The 17,329-nt window shown below is 40.4% G+C and overlaps 1 protein-coding gene across 1 annotated transcript; it reads left to right on the forward strand.

Moving 5' to 3' along the window:
- The first annotated feature begins 15,037 nt into the window (after positions 1–15,037).
- LRRC3B (leucine rich repeat containing 3B) lies at positions 15,038–16,288 on the forward strand. Its single transcript, XM_010012531.1, has one exon. The coding sequence runs from the start codon at positions 15,192–15,194 to the stop codon at positions 15,969–15,971; it is 780 nt and encodes a 259-aa protein (XP_010010833.1). The 5' UTR covers positions 15,038–15,191; the 3' UTR covers positions 15,972–16,288.
- The last annotated feature ends 1,041 nt before the right edge of the window (positions 16,289–17,329 follow it).

Genomic DNA, 17,329 nt, shown 5'->3' on the forward strand with positions numbered 1-17,329 from the left:
CAAAGGATGCTGGAAGTTGCTGCTTTGCAGGGTACAGCTCTGGCTCCTGGCTTCTTTGACGCTCCAAGCCCAGCAGCTGCTTGGGAATCCCAATGCTCAGAGAGGTGCAAAGCACAGATTGTCCCTTACCTGCTGACCATGTGCCACCAGGTAGTCAGCCCTGCCCTCCAAAGAGAAATTGAGAGTCCTCACTGAGTGATATCCAGGCTGAGAAGCCACCCATCTTTGGCAGCATTCATCTACTCTTCCAGCACAGCTCTGCATGCTTTAAGTTAATAATAACTTTTAAAAAGCCTTTCAGCTTCTTACGGTTCCTTAAACAGCCACTGGCTTTTGGGGTTGCTCAGCAGCAAGGACTCAGCCTAGCAACACGTAAGAGTCTGCCAGGGTCGCTCCTCTTCCTGCGTGCAAACAGGAATGGCTCCAAGTGGGAGTCGTGGCACTGCCTCAAAACTAGTGGGAGACTGCAGACATTGCAGAAATTATTCCCAGGAGTAGCTCTGCCATCTTTTGGGCTGCCTTCTGCTGGCACTATTACACTAAAAAGGTCATTTTCTTCCTCAGCGTATCTTCTGTTCTGCATGCAGAGAGTTGTGGGCAATGGCTCAGTGTCCACATGGAGACCAGTAACAAGTGGTGTCCCTCAGGGATTGGTGTTGGGACCAGTCCTGTTCAACATCTTTGTCATTGACATGGACAGTGGGACTAAAGCACCCTCAGCAAGTTTGCTCATGACACCAAGCTGTGTGGTGCAGTTGACACACTGGAGAGAAGGGTTGCCATCCAGAGGGACATTGACAGGTTTGAAGGGTGGGCCAGAGCAAACCTCATGAAGTTCAACAAACCAAAGTGCAAGGTCCTAAACCTGGGTCGGGGTAATCCCAGGCACAGCTACAGGATTGGAAGAGAAGAGATTCAGAGCAGCCCTGAGGAGAAGGACTTGGGGGTGTTGGTTGATGAGAAGCTTGATATGAGCCAGCTTCAGTGTGCATTCGCAGCCCAGAAACCAGCCTGGGCTGCATCAAAAAGAGCGTGACCAGCCGGTCGAAGGAGGTGATCCTGCTCCTCTACTCTGCTCTTGTGAGGCCTCACCTGGAGTATTGTGTACAGTTCTGGTGTCCTCAACATAATAAGGACTTGGAGCTGTTGGAGCAAGTCCAGAGGAGGGCCACGAGGATGATAAGAGGGCTGGAGCACCTCCCGTATGAAGACAGGCTGAGAAAGTCGGGGCTGTTCAGCCTGGAGAAGAGAAGTTGCGTGGAGACCTCATAGCAGGCTTCCAGTATCTGGCAGGGAGCTGGGGAGGGACTCTTCATTAGGGACTGTAGTGACAGAACAAGGGGGAATAGGTTTAAACTGAAACAGGGGAAGTTCAGGTTAGATACCAGGAAGAAGTTCTTTACAGTGAGGGTGGTGAGGCACTGGAATGGGTTGCCCAAGGAAGTTGTGAATGCTCCATCCCTCGTAGTGTTCAAAACCAGGTTGGACAGAGCCTTGGGCAATATAGTCTAGTGTGAGGCATCTCTGCCCATGGCAGAGGGGTTGGAACTAGATGATCTTAATGTTCTTTCCAACCCTAAACATTCTGTGATTCTATGATTTTGTTGCTAATGCTTCTTGTTAAGTCAGGGTTGCAAAAGTGTGTATCTTGTCCATAGGTATAATAACATACCATAACGTACCTCATATTAGGTGTCTAGTCTTACAAACTGTTTGTATGATCTTATCACAACCATATGAGCTTCTGCTTTATATCATTACTAAGATCATGAGCACAAGCCCAGACAAGCAGCATCTGGTGGGGCCACTTTGCTCACTAGTAAGGGATTGTATCCATTAGTATGCTGAAGAAAAATCTTCTCTTCATTTTGAGGAGAGCTGACTGAAAGCTCCACATGAAAGAACTGATGAAGAAAAAATACCATCTTTTCAGTAAGACAGAAAAAAATGCAAGTGCTATATAAATTTTCTATTTTAATTAAAAATGTTCATACTGTATAATGTTTTATACTTTTTTTTCTCTCAGGGTTTAGAAGTTTTTAATTTTTAAAAAGTCATATTTTATAAAATTATTTATAAAATTTTCATAAAATGCAATAAGAAAACAAGTTCCAATAATATTAAAAAATCCATTAAAGTGTCAATAGCACCTTTGATAAAAATGCTATGAAAAACACAGCAGAAATAAGAAATGACTTAACTGAAAGAATGATACTGTAAAGGGAAGGATGTGAAATTATTTTTTTTCTTTATTTCTCTTCATCTGCCATCAAGATTTGAGCCATATCTTATTTTAATGAGTAAAGGTAGGATATACAGTTTTGCCTGGGGAACACTTTAATAATTTTAAATCAAATAATTGTTATAGATAGGAAATATTTTCTCTCATCTTACTACTAGCATTGATTCTGAGAGAAGGCTAGTATTTCTTTCGTTATAAATAAATGATTGCCATATTAAGGCAGCTGTTAAAATCAATTATTTTAATCAGTGATTGAATGAGATCACTCATTCTTAATGAAGTTGTTTGTGCAACCGTGAAAGTAACTTCATAATAGGAAACGATAGTCTTGTGGGTTAATATTGTAGATGATGACGTAAGACAATGCCAGGGCTGATGGTTGACTTGGCCACTTCTCCCTGTTTGCAGAGCTGTTTGCATACGCCAAAATACGTTCGGTATTGCAATTTTGAAGAATTTTAGAGTGGTTATTTGCAAGATGACAGGTTTTTTGGTGGAAAGAGAAAGAAGTCGTATATCCTAATGAAGAAAGCAGGGAAAGTGATCCATCATAGTGGCTTTCTAGGTCTTGTTGAGGCTCATGCCCTAGGTAGCCACCTGCTTGCTAGATTGCAGTCTCCTGGCTTGCCATAGAACAGCACATGCTCTCTACAACCTCTGTGGTGGCTGTGAAAAGTCAGGAGACTACCTTGATTTAGGAGGGTGCATGTGTGCCATGCACTGGGGACAGATTCCTTTTGCTCTGACATGACTTTTATAAATCTTGTTAGAAATGAGTGGTTAGTGACCAGACTGGGATTGCAGGTGACTTGGCAGGGCTTGGCATACCAAAGAAAACCTGAGGCTACTTGGGCTCTCATGCTGAGAGAAAAAATTCGGCTTTATGTTTCTCCTGGAATCAGGCTGAAATGAGACTGGCAGTAAACAAGTTGTGTGCTACAATAGCAGGGTGCCTTAGCATGCAGGTGGTTTGGAACAGAAGAGGGTGCCTTTAAGCATTGTTTTATGGTACCACGCGTTTCAAACTGAAGAATGGGAACAAGCTCTATTACTTTAATATTAATGCTTTTTCATTCCTCTCCCTGCTTCCCCCCCTGCCACTTCCCTCACAAACTGCTGCATTCATCCATTATAAAGTGGCTCTTTCTTTCTTCTCCTCATCTGCTGTTTTTCACAGCGTAAGAAGGGAGAGGCAGGTGGGTGTCAGGAGGGACAATTGAGGACATAATGGCACTGCATCTGTTGTCAAACAAAGCCATAGCCTGGGCTGCCACTAGGTAACCTATTGAGGTAACTCACAAAGCCCTCAATGATAACAGCATCCCTCCTGCCATGGCTGCTGCTTTCTAGTGACCAGCAAGGAGGCTGCACCTATTCCAAGAGCTACTCCCATCCTCCCTCCTGCTCCTTGATGGCAGGGGTTTTGCAGTGCAGGTGTTGGTATCCATCCCTTCCAGGCACTCGCAATCAGGTATTTCCACCATGTGTCCCACTGAGGGCTGTGTGCCAGGATGTTTTAAAATAGGTAAACAAGTAGTAATGATTTGCAGGACTGAATTTGTCCTGCTCCCCCCTGCAATTTGGAAAAATGGTACAAATTTTTATTATATTTTTTCCAAAATCCTATTCTTATTCTCTTTCTCATACCAAATATGTCAAGTTAAGTTTACCTCAGTGCCAGTACCGGCTGTAACTAAAGCTAAATTAGCCCTTCTGTTAGCTCTGCTTGGTTTTCACTTTTGAACAAGCCTTAGTAAAATAAATCATGTCCCACTTGTCTTTAAATTTCATTATCATGACCTAACTTAATTTGCTATAAATTATTTCTACCTGAACTTCTTCGGCTGTGAACTTGCAGCCTCGAGTGTCTTGCTCATTGGATCATTGCCCAGCTAATCAAGATACTTTTTTTTTTTTTCCCTTCACAACTCCTGCTTTTTGTATCGGCTACCTCCGCCAAAGTCAACTTGGCTCTATAACCTCCGTGGGGACACACAAAGAGCGAATGCATTCTTGTCTTTAAAATAAAGGTTTTATTGAACTGAGTTTTGGTATCTTCTTGTCGTGCTCTAGTGCTTCTAATAAAGACTTCTTTTCCCTTAGAATAAATGTAATCTCAACAGTTTGTTTTCATATTGGAGGCAGCCTTTGCAACACTTTCTTTTGGCTCTTCCTTTTTTTTTATTCTCTCCTCGGGAAGAATGACTGACTGACTGGAAAATCTCTGCTCACTTGGTATTGAGCAGCTGAGCCTTGTTTTTGTTTTTTAGCACAGCTAGATTTTATGTCTGATAAAGACTACTGTTAATTTCCACTGAGAACTGTGATCCTTCCTCCCCATTCCTTTTCTTTAGCAATTGTTCTTAAACAACTTTTATTTCAGCCCCCTGAACACTGAAGGCTTGCCTCTCTCCAAGCTGCTGAGTTGCAGCCAGGCCAGATATTTTTTGCTGAGTAAGGCTCAGAGAACCTGAGGAGGATTTCAGCCTCCTACATCACTTGCAAAGATCATATGTCATCAGAAGAGAAACTTATACAGCGAGCTTTTTATCACTTTGGAAAAGTACTGCATGGTTTAAAAAAAAAACAAAACCAAAGTATTTTACATTTTACCTGACTTGTTGGGCAGCCTTGGGGATGCTCCAGAGCAGTTATTTCAAAATGAAAACATGCTGATTGTTGCTTAGGTGGAACACATGTAATTTGCAAAGTCCTTTAGTGGCAGCTGAGGGCCTAACTCACCAGCACATTAAAACAATAGCCAGTTTTTCTAATTCTCATGTGGAGATAAGTGCTAACACACAACTGTTTGGGATGAGCAGTCAAATATTTTCTTTCAAGGTAACCTCTCTTTTGAAAACAGAACCTTTGCCTGGTGTCTAGATCCTGATGGAGCAGATACATCTGCTAGAATAGTTTAAATATTATGGTGGATGCTGACAGAATTGGATTTTCTGAGGGCATTCAGACTCTGTTGAAGGGGTCCAGTTACCTTCTGGTACAGGATGGCACAAGAACGGCTGGTACAAAAGGTACTGCCTTGGGCACACAGCAGTCTCAGTTCCCACATGCTTCAGTCTGACCTAAATTACTGGATTCAATATGAGGTTTACTGGTAAAATGACATGTCATGTGATAGGTAGGGGGTCAGATTAGATGATCTAATGGCTCCATCTGGCCTCAAACTCTTAATTAGGGAAATGCCGCCAGCACAAGATGGCATTGAAGCTTTCCACTGCTATATTTTGCTTGCTTGGGAGATCCTCAGCTGAAGCAGAGGTTGTATTTGGGCTAGTGTTTTCCTCAGCCTATAATGCAGGCAGCAGCCAGCAGAGCTAAACGCTAGTCCTGATGGGAACCTGCTAATCTTGGTTTCATGAAAGTACAAAAGCCCTGTGTCTAACTATTCCAGACTGTCGCATGTTCAGCTTTTAGAGCTGTAATGGTATCTAAATACAGAAATAAATTCTATTATTAGCTCGGTACTATGGCATTCATTGACAGAAAAAGATAAGTTTCTCTGGCAAGCTCATGAAAAAGAAATTACAGTTATTTGAAGTTGCTCATGGATTAAATATTAAAAGTGGGGATGTGGTTTTACTGGTGGGCGGTTTGATGTGGTAGAGGTTTATGATACTTTAGCTTAACAGCCTTGGTGCAGAAATGGGAAGTACAGATGTATGTGTTGTTGTAGATGTGCTCTTTACTTGCTCAGCTATGCACGTGGCACTGTGAAGGTTTAACAACCATGGACATAGCAAAACCAGTGTCACTGATCAGCCACTTTCTCTGGCAAGCCCAAATGGCTTGTAGTTAAGTCAGTGCGTCACTTGATTCCAGGTCACTTGAATGTCTTCTTAAAGTTGCTTAATTGCTTATTGATCTCATAATTATTCCATACTCGCTGTCTCTTTTCCTATTTTCTGAAATGTGTTCGTAGGTCACAATTTTAATTCCTTCAACAGAAGATTGTGTGTTTGTGGTGTTGAGCATTCGTTTTTAAGTTTAGAGCTTTTAACTGGGAATTTCAAACTCTTTTGGCTTCCTTTATATACAAATGTTACACACTTCATTTTTCTTGCATTTTTCTAAATCAGCTACTCCTGCATATCTCTCAAATGTCCTGTTATTATACAAGTAGGATATTTGAAAGCACAAGGAGCTGAATTAATAACTGCTGAGGTACTCTATTCTGAAGCGCTGTCCCCTATAGCTAATTTAGCTTGTGGTTCCCCCTACTTCCCCTTTTCATATTTTTTCATACACAGTAATTGTTCTGGAAGTATGTTCTTTTTCTTTGTGGTCTCATCTTGTAGGTATTAATCAGATTTTATTTCACTAGTAGCTTCTGCTGCCTTGGCTTCTTTCCTTGCAAATTCCTTGTGTCATACATTATTGCTCTGTGTTCATGTCACTGGGCAGTTGTGCATGGAGAGAGCAGCCCTGGTTTCCTGTGGTCTAAGACAACAGGGTTAATCTACATCCCAAGCTGGATGCTGAACTGCCACTGTGGCACTGCTTCTGCTCACATCAGTGTTTTCTTTTGAGGCATGCAACACAAAGGATGGTCTCATCTGTGGTGATGCACTATGGTTCCTGGGAACCTGCTCTGTGGCAGACGGACAGCTGGAAGAAGCAACTTTCAGTCATGCTCTGCTTCATTCTCCTTCTTCCCTCCCTGTCTTTCTTTGGAGTCTGTAACACATTTCCTAGGATGCTGAGGTATCTGCTGCCAGCAGCTGTCTTGCTGTCTGCTTTGTGCAACTGTTGTCAACTTTACCGAGCTGCTAGCATGTTCCTTTCTGAATAGCCCCTTCAGGTTTGCACGTTTATTTCTGCCTTGCTGATTTTATTATCGACACAGCTTCCCCAGCCTAATTACAACTGATCTCTTCCTACTGCCTACTAAGTTACAGGGACATTTGGATGAACCTTAAATGAGCCTGAAGATAGCAGTGTGGGGAACCAAATAAGCACCCTTAAAAGTGGAAGAAAGGTGTCTAGATGGTCTGAATCTTGCTTATCTTTTCAAGATGGTACTTTAAAGGTGTATTAGTTTCTGATAGCACAGGTTTTGTTACCGATGGAGGGGTTAGATTTACACTTTGCAAAATAAAAACAGGATTTTCAGTTGGACAAGGACACCATCTGCAGTCACCAGATGCAGTTATCAGAACTAAATTGAAAGACTTGTCACTGATTATGCTGGTAATCATTGAGGTGGTCAGTGTAATTATCTTGAGATTGAGAAGATGTTTTCTCTGATACGGTACTGCAGCAGAATTAAGTTGAAGGAGCATCCATCATTAATTACCACGTACGGCTCCAACTAAGCACGTTTTTCACTTTGATCATGTTATTTTGTAATAGAGGAGAAAAATAGATCAGCAAATATTGTGAAATTGACCTTTTATTTTGAAAACATTTTCCATTGGATTCTATCAGATTTATGTAAACCCAGACTTTAGAGCAGACTTGAGTCTGGGCCTCTTTACCCAAGGAATACAAAGTATTTCCACTTCAGATTATTTTAAGCTTTCAGAGTATATTATTTTCTCATATAGATCATATGGAGGATTGACTCAGCTGCTGCTGGGAAGGGTTTTCTTGCCAAACAGAATGGTTGTTGATGTTGTCTCAGAAAATGTCACTGAGACTCGGCAGATATAATCCCAAACTCTAAAAATGTTTTTGACTGTAATGCACATGAATAATTAATCCAGAAACAAATTACATGGCTTTTTAGAACTCTTTACAGTCATTTGTCTGTATTGGAGCATTTCCATTTAGAGTCTGTAATGTGGTTCTTTATGTTCTTATATAGGGGTAAAAAAAATCCATTTTGCAGATATGTTTGCTGAGCAGCAACTGACATACCTCGAGCCTTTCTTCATGCTTGTATAGATTATCAAGGCAATTTCTTGCATATATAGTGATAAATACTGTTCTAGAGATCATTATATTTATCTTATTTCTATTTTACGACTTTAATTCTTAACTTACTTCATGTTGCCATTATATATGCACTGTAAGCATATGTAATGCTTTCTTTCCTTTTTCAAATGGCATAGATATGCATACAAAATGTGGTTTATATTTTACCAGAAGGGTATATTTCTCAGGGAAGGGACAGGAGACTTTCGTAGTCATATGAAGAGGATGCAGGAGATAAGTGGGAAAGGAAGGCAGCACTGAGCATCTTCTAAAAAGCAACTGATTCAGTCTGTGTTAGGGCTTGAAAGAAAGAGGTCTAGGAGCATCCCTGACAGCTGTTTCTTTAATTTCATTCAAGTATATCAAATTTAATTCCAGGAAATGTGTTTCCACAGGAGACTCCCAAGAGCAAAGCATCATAGGAAAAATAGGAGATAATTGGTAATATTTTTCTGCCATTGATCTGTTATTATATCTGCTAAGCTTCTCACAATTATTTATCAGCTGAGAGTTATAAAATAATTCCTGACTTGACATTAAAAGGGAGAAAAGTCAAATACATTTTTTAACATGAACCAAACTCATCAGTTTTAAAGTGCTGATTCATTTGCCCACACAATATAATTAAGATGTTAATCTGTGATAAGGAGTGATACATTCGATGATCTCACAATCAGAAAGTGATTATTGCCTAAAATGTTCATTTGGCTCGCCTCTACCATTTATTACTCCATGACTGTTAAGAGAGGGTAATCATAGTTTAGGATCTGTAACTTTTGCCTACACAGTCTGCTTCTGCAACTGGGAGTGGTTTGCCATAAGCAGCTGGTGGAGAGATGTCTGTACTGGAAGGTTTTGGGGAACAAAATGTTGACATTCTGAGTCCTGTCTTAGAGGACAATATTCTAGTTTGAGTACATTTGGTGTTTCATCAGATAATGAATCCATTATGTACTTGGAGTTCAGGCTCACACTGATTAATCATGACATTTCAATTATTCATTGAATCAGTGATCATTTGCACCCCTTTTCCCCACCTCATTTGCTGTTGGCTTCTATTAATTTCTCTTCTTACTGCTTTAGGATTTCATCTTGCTGTGTTCTGAAATCCTGAAAATCTTCCATTGCCAGAGACTTTCATCTGGGAACTTAAATCACCTGGCACTTTGCAAGCAGCTCTTGGCTCTCCCTGGTTTGGGGCTTGATAGCATTTTAACTGCCTACCTACCTTCAAGTTAGCTATGCTGTGAAGCAGCCGGGCAGCTGCACTGCATTTGAAGAGTGCCAGGGAGAGATGAGTGAAAGACAGGTTGTCCTGAGACTTGAGACCAGACTCTTGTTTCATCTGCTAAGCTGAATTTCCTGACAGTGTCCTGAAGCCACCATCAGGTTTCCCAACTCAGAGTTTGCCTGTGCAGCTAGTGAGATTGCCACAGTGCCTTCCCCACTGACAGTACACAGGCAACGTTGTTGTAAAGAATTGGGTTGTTTGTCTGCAGGAATTCACTTGGTACCCATGAAACTTGTTGTTCCATAGCACACAAGCAGCACAGAGATGAGACGCAGCTGCTGTGTTCTCCTTTGGGTCCTGCAGCTCCCACTCATCTCCACCTTGCAGGTATCCTTACTTATAGGCTTAGTAATGTTGCCATGGTGTAGCTTTATCACACGTCCACAGGGAAGTGAACAAAAATACCTTTTTTATTTTCCCCTTTTTTTACTTTTTTTATAATTACTGTTATTTTGAATCTGTCACTTTTGAGCCATCGTCTAAATCCTGGCACAGATATAGAGTAAGATGTAGAAGAAGGAGGGCCCGCATTTTTACATGTATCTTCTTGTGTTTTTAAACAGTTACGATCAGATTCTGCCCACAGGTGTCAGAAGAGCCATTCAGGATTTCATGGAGGTTTTTCCCCCAGTGTGCACAGTCTGTTGGCCTCCAGAGGCTCAGCTGCTCTTAAACACAGCATACAGATGCACAGGACAACCCAGTGTGTTGCTTAGTGGAAGGTCTGTACTAACCAGTAGTATAAGACTGATTAAGGATAGGACGTATAGAAGTAGTTCTTCCCCTGGTTATCTTCTCTGTTTCAATTCTTCGTAAGAATGCTATCTGCAGTTGTTGGGGAGTAGAGGTAACAAATCTCTCTCTGGTTCAGGTGAAATTGTCCTGTTCTCAGTCTTTTAGCAAACTGGACTTTTCAGGTGGGCTAGTCACCTGAGAATTTAAGCCTTTAGTCTCCAGCTTGTGGCTGTCTTGTCAGTACTACATACAAGGTAATACTTTTAGAGATAAACTGGTGTATGGCATTTTATGACAACAGGGCAGGGGGAAAAGAGTACAAAGAGAAAATATATAGGTGTCTCTGAGTGTGGAGAGCAAGGCAGATGTGTGCTTTAACAAACATATTGGCATTACAGGAAGAAGAGTTCAAGGAAAACAATCCATTAAAAAGACAAGTATTTTCTATTTCAGTGGGTAATTTGCTAAACCTGATTTAAAATGCTAAACCTAATTCAATATGGTGAAGTTAAGATCTATTTTAATAGAGAATAGGAGACTAAATTTATCAATGAGAATCTTTGCTATATACCAACATAGTCAATGTCTTAAAAGAGGAGAAAAAAAAATTATTATGAAGTCAGGTCTTCCAAAACTATAAAACATCTCAGTAGTTTTCTGGAAGTGAGATAAAATAATGATCTTTTTACAATGTACCCTTTTAATGGATTTTTAGTTATGAAATTTTAATATTTATTCGAAGTGCAAGTTTGCGCCAAAGGATGTCTAAAAAAAGAGCCCTGCGGGAGTCTTTATTTCCTGGGCTTTTCTAATTCTGTATCAAACTTCCGATGCTGGCATGCAAGGTTGTTACTCTGAAGGGTAGGAGTTTACTTAAACTTGGCTTGAAAAGTCAAGCAGGTTTTCGAGGGATCTCTTGAAGGTTTATTGGGAGCTGAGAGTTTCATTTGAAGGCATAAAGCTGCACATATAAATATGAGCAGTTGGTAGATTTTTATGTGAGTCTGTGGGCTGTATGTGAGGAGGAGAGGAGGCACCTCGACATGTGCAATGCAGCTCCAATATGGAGGGCCAACAGTTGCTCACAGGATACCTTCGGTATTCAGTGAAAAACCAGTGTCATTTGTGGAGGACTCTGTGATCCCAAGGAGTGTGGAGCTCTGTGGTGCCATTCAGGATCTGTTTTCCAATGAGGAGGGTTTCTTCAGGTACTGTGCCTAAAATCAGCTTTTCTGATGGTTGAAAACTGACAGACCAGACAGATTGAGTGCAATCACGATGCAACCAACAGGCCACCTCCTGTGGTTATCTGTTGGCTTCTTCCTTTTGCCTCTTCCTGTTCTTGCTTGCTTGTTTGAGCACATAAACTACAGGAACAAGAAATTCCTCTCTAATCATGGCACCTTCAGTAACCATAAATACAAACTCTGTGTGTGCAGGTGCTGAGCATCTTTAGTTAGCTGTGACCCCTTTGGCCTAGCTGGAGTAATGAATGCAGTCTTTTTCATCACGGGATCCAGCTTTGAAACAATAAGAGACATTATTCTAGTACCTTACATTATTAATAGGGAAATGGAATTGCTATCACTGGATTTCCTTCACAGAGAGATGTGTGTGTCATGCACTCTCTGCACACAACAGGAGGATGGTGTAGTTGCTCAAATGCGATGAATGGCCATAAGGAAAAGGGTGTTCTTGATCTCTCCTCAACAGAAGTGTTTGTGAATTCACTTGAAAATGTCTGAGGTCTTTTTTACCAGGTGGGAAGTTGGAAGGACTAATACTTCTTTACATCACTCACTTCTTGTGAGGAGGACTTGCTTGTCAAAAACCGAATTTAGTGGTATTGCATTCAGATGCTAAGATAGAGTCTCTGCACCTTGCTTGAAAGGCAATCATCTGCAAGTACCTGACACCTGAAGCTCAGTAGAAATCTCACTGTGCATTAAAAGCAAATGTGCTTTCTTTGAGGATTTCAGGATTTGTACGTTTTCCTACACTGTTGTATGTGAAAGGTCTAGGAAAGCTTGAAACCCAGTTTAAATTGCAAAAATGTAAAGAATTCTTTTGTGTGATCTTCCCTCTCTAGATTTATTGCCCTGCAATATTCAACTTCTGTGTTGAATATTAGATTGTCTATGTTTGTATTTGCGTTTTAGAAATGTGCTTGTGGTATTGCTGTCATTTCCCTGTGCCTTCATTTGCTTTTTTGTTTTTCTTTTCTTTTTTCTTGATTTGCAGATTTCTAATTAATTCATATATTTATTTTACTTCTGTGTCTTCCATCCCTTTCTCTGCAGTCTTAATGTTTCTGTCTGGTATATATCTCTTGTCTTTATTCCAACTTTGTTACCTTCTTTATTTACTGTGTTACAAGCAGAGAAAATAAGATAGATGCTCAAGAAGCCAAAAATCTTCCTTTTAGCATTGCAAATGTGAGGATCCTAGTTCTCTTTTCTCTTGTTGCAGTCATTAGGATAGCTGTGAGTCAAGAAAGTACTTGCTGTAAATTTGTTGGTGAAACCCAAATCTCAGCTGTCCCTTGCATAAGATATTCTGATTATGGAAGTAACAAAGCTCTGTTTCCCCTGACTGATGCTCAGTCACTTTGGGTTGCTTACAGTCAAATTACTGAGAATTTGCTGAGCTTTGTTCTTGCTCAGCTACCTTTTGTTGACTGGGTTGTTAATTAAGGATTTAAACTTATATTTACTCTTTCTAACAAAACATTGGGAGTTTTTTTTCCTTCTTTTATCTATTTACTTAGTTATCTCTTTTGAAGAGGCATTGCTTCATTAAACACTTTCCTGCTTAGTCTGTAATGATCCTAATTCTTCCACTCTTAAGCGCATTAATACATTAAAGAAAAAAAGCTTAATTTATCTTCGGTGGGATGAAGATGTTCCATATTGTCTTTGGTGCTTGACACATGATCTTTGGTGGTGTAGCAGCATTATGGAGGACTTGGCAGGATCCATGGTGTAATTCCAGGTTGGCGGGGTTTTTTCCTCATGTAATGAAGCACATATGATATTTAATGGTCACATGCTTCTTCAAAATTAAGTGTCTGAGACTCCTTCCAGTCTTTGCTTTTTCACCTCAGTCCATTCCTGCAGTAGGACTCCAGCATTACTGGCAGGAAGGCACTGTATACAAGTAGTAGGTGATGAGATGATGCTCATTCTGCGGTGATGAGCTGACCACTCATACTCTTGGTGCAGCACAGTGAGACACATAAACATGAAGGGAAAATAAAATAGGTGTCTTTTCTTCCATGGGACAGGCATTCTTCATGGGGCAGGCTGGGAAAAAACAACTTCTGGAGCTTCTCTCCTTCTGTATCAGATTTCTGTCTGATCTTAAGAACCCAGGCACTGCAGTGACCAAAGAGCCACAGGGAGAAATGGCAAGGATGCACCCAATGCAGCAGGCTTTCACATAAACAGAGGTCCTGCAGAATTCCATTGATTGTGGAGGTACTACCTTCACTCTCTGTCCTCAACAGGAGCTTTTTGTGCTCTGCTTACGTCCCTTCTTAATGGTTTCACATTTCCAGACTTTACTTCACAATTTCTTATTGCTAACAATTTCCTTTTTTTTTTAATTGAAGATTAGAAGTTTTATGGACTCCAAGTGTAAACTTTCTGTTTAGGTTCTTGGGCAATTTCTCTCTTGATCAATAAGTAAGTTGAAGAGTAGTGGTGATACACTACTACTTGCAGTAGCTGCAGTAAGAGCATGCAAATAAGGCTGCAAATATCCAAGCTGCTACAAAGACAGAGGGCACGTACATGAAGGCAAATGGACCTGTTGTAGTTAAAAATTCGTAGTTTACCATAATAGGGGAAAAAATAAATGAGGTTGTTTTCAAAACCTTATAGGTCAGCATTTCAGACTTCTGTATTTGTGCTTCAATTAAAGGAGAAAATGGAAAAGCTTCTGGGTATTTGCTATTTTTAAGCCAACTTGAGAAGGTGAAGCAGAAGCTATTTTTCATACGTTCTTTTAGCAAATTGCATGCCATGAATAAGATGTTTTTTGTTTGGCTCATACATAGGTTTGTGTGAGTTCTATTTGGTTTGGAGGCGGGTGTGTGAGGTTTTAGCAATTGTTACATTTCTTTCTTTTCCTCTATGATAAATTAAAATGATTTTTTCAGGAAAACTGGAAGTAGACATTATTTCTGTGGGTCTCACAAAATGCTGAGAGTTACAGGAAATGCAGGGTTCCAAAGCAGAAGAGCAGGATGGGGAGACAAACAAGGCAATGGTGGATGTTTGTGGTGTCTTGCAGTAGCATTTGGTTTACTTGGGTTTTTTTGTTTCTTGGTATAGTAAAAATATTTTCTTGTGGAAGTACTTTGATTTGGACTTAAAATAGTGTAAATTATTTTATGATAAGTTCACATTAGCCACCACAAATTCCTCACTTACCTGTCACTGTTGCTGGAGATCCAACTCTAAGCTCCTGTTAATGCATCTTCTATTTTAGCAAGGGAAAATGTAATTTAGATTGATAGCTGTTTTAGAAACATCTGTGATTGATAAAACCAAACCAGTCCCTCCTTTAATAAGTATTTAAGCCCAAACCTGTGCAATTTGTGATAGATGTAGTCTATTCACTTAAAAATGTCCTTGGGATTTATGCACTAAACTCACATTAATGCTAATAGGAGTTACCTAAATAAATCCTCTGGTACACTGATAGGATAATAGATCATTTATTTAGTGTTGCATTTCACTTCACCTTCATCTTATTTCTACTTTTTTAATGAAAACAAAATAGGGATTGGATTTATGGTATAAGGAATCTTTTTTCCTTCTTCTCTGCAGGTGTGCTTCTAAAAAGAGTATTGACCATGAGGAAGCCCACATGATGGTCCACTAATCACACTGAAGAAAATGAAGCCACGTTTCAGCTTTGCCGATCCTTTTCCCACCACTGTTGGCTGAATGAGAAATGGTCGTGTGATTATGCTGACACCCCAGCATGCATTTGGTAGACCTGTGGTTAACTCGTTCCCTCTCCATGTGTCTGCTCTTACAAAGTTTTGTCCTCATGATACTGTGCTTTCATTCTGCCAGTATGTGCCCAAAAGGCTGCCTCTGTTCTCACTCTGGAGGTCTGAATGTCAGCTGTAGCAATGCAAATCTCAAGGAAATACCCAGAGATCTGCCTCCAGAAACAGTCTTACTTTATTTGGACTCCAATCAGATAACTTCTATCCCCAATGAAATTTTTAAGGACTTGCACCAACTGAGAGTCCTCAATTTATCAAAGAATGGGATTGAGTTTATAGATGAACATGCCTTTAAAGGGGTGGCAGAAACCTTGCAGACTCTGGATTTGTCCGACAACCGGATTCAAAGCGTGCACAAAAACGCTTTCAACAACTTAAAAGCCAGAGCCAGAATTGCAAACAACCCCTGGCATTGTGACTGCACGCTGCAGCAGGTGTTGAGGAGCATGGCCTCCAACCACGAGACGGCCAACAACGTCATCTGCAAGACTTCTGTGCTGGATGAGCACGCAGGGAGACCGTTCCTCAATGCTGCCAATGATGCTGACCTCTGCAACCTCCCTAAAAAGACTACCGATTACGCCATGCTGGTCACCATGTTTGGCTGGTTCACCATGGTGATCTCATACGTGGTTTATTATGTCCGGCAAAACCAGGAGGATGCAAGGAGGCACCTTGAGTACTTGAAATCCCTGCCAAGCAGGCAAAAGAAACCAGATGAAGCCGATGACATTAGCACTGTGGTATAGTATTCTGAATACAATGACTGCCTTTGTGATGGAAACTACATTTGGATGACACTAAAACCAGAGGTTTACTTCTAATGTTCATTGTAAACATTAAGACTTTTGTTGGGTTTTTTTTTCCTGTTTAACTGAATTACGCCACTATTGAGCTTTCTAACAGAAAGTTTTGTCTGGGTGGTATACTTTAATTATTTCTCTGGTGGTACCCTAAAGCAAGTGAATTAATGTGTAAACATTAGTTTAGACCCATTCCACTATTTAATAATGAAATTTATTTTTTTAATTTAAAAACCAAATAAAAGCTCAAATTTGAACCATGTGAAACAGAGTAATTTATTGATCAGAAACTTGTCCTGTGCCCATGCACACTTGGTTTGATCAGTGTTTGTAAGGTAGAAGAGAGGACCAATGATGAAGCGGGCTGTGAGAGGTCCAGGATTGGAGGGTCCCTGAAGGGCACTTCTCTCCCTGGGGTGCAAGGTGACTAGTAGCCCGCTCTGAGGGCTGCTTGCCATGACACTAAAGGGGCACAATGTGGGGAGAGCAAAGCATCCTGACTCCAGGTGTAAGGGACCGATGTTTGGCTAAGACCCTGGACGAGCTTTCGGCAGTGTTGTTTACAAGCCAACATGAAGGAGCTGCATTGCAGGAGACTGAAGGGAGGTAAGTGGGGAAATGCAGCATGTTTTCATCTCACATCCACTTACTGCCTCCTATGAGCTTCAGGCAGGTGTTCCCAGCACTGGGGAGAACAACGAGAAGGCAGGAGCAAACTTCGTGTACTGTTCAAACTAGAGTGCGACTAGTGGTGATTAAAAAAAAGATTAAATTAGTCTTTTAAATCTATATATTGGTTTATAACTAAAAGTAGCTTTATATTATATATTTATATGCTGTCTTTTGTAAAAAGCTAAATGAAATAAGTGAACGTATAGACTGGGCATATCCTATGGTGTGTTAACAAATATTTTTGTATGTTTTTACAGATAAATGCTTAGGAAAATGTAAAGCCCATGTAGTTAAACTCAGCCTTGGTTATGAAATTGATATTTTTAAAGCTCTTCTGTCTTCAAAAACATGATTGTTTTCTTCTTTCATAGGTGAAGTTTCAAAGGAAACTAATTCACAACAATGTATTATTTTCATCCTTCATTACCATAATAAAATGATACTTGTCTCTGGGTCCGTCCATACAGATCCAGTGTAACCAACACTGGAATATGGATTGCAGAAGGCTTGATTAAAAAGATGTGTAAAATGCTGCTTTGCAAGAGCAAGTGTTAAAGGACAGTCTCAAAAAAATTGGAAAACTCCAGTTATATCTCCCATTAGATTATCCATTATTTCTGTTACAATAATAC

Source organism: Nestor notabilis, unplaced genomic scaffold, assembly GCF_000696875.1.
Source record: "Nestor notabilis isolate BGI_N333 unplaced genomic scaffold, ASM69687v1 scaffold9084, whole genome shotgun sequence".
NCBI lineage: Eukaryota > Metazoa > Chordata > Aves > Psittaciformes > Psittacidae > Nestor > Nestor notabilis.

What these genes read in the sequence shown, in the direction of transcription:
- LRRC3B (XM_010012531.1), top strand. Translation starts at nt 15,192, where the DNA reads ATGCATTTGGTAGACCTGTGGTTAACTCGTTCCCTCTCCATGTGTCTG.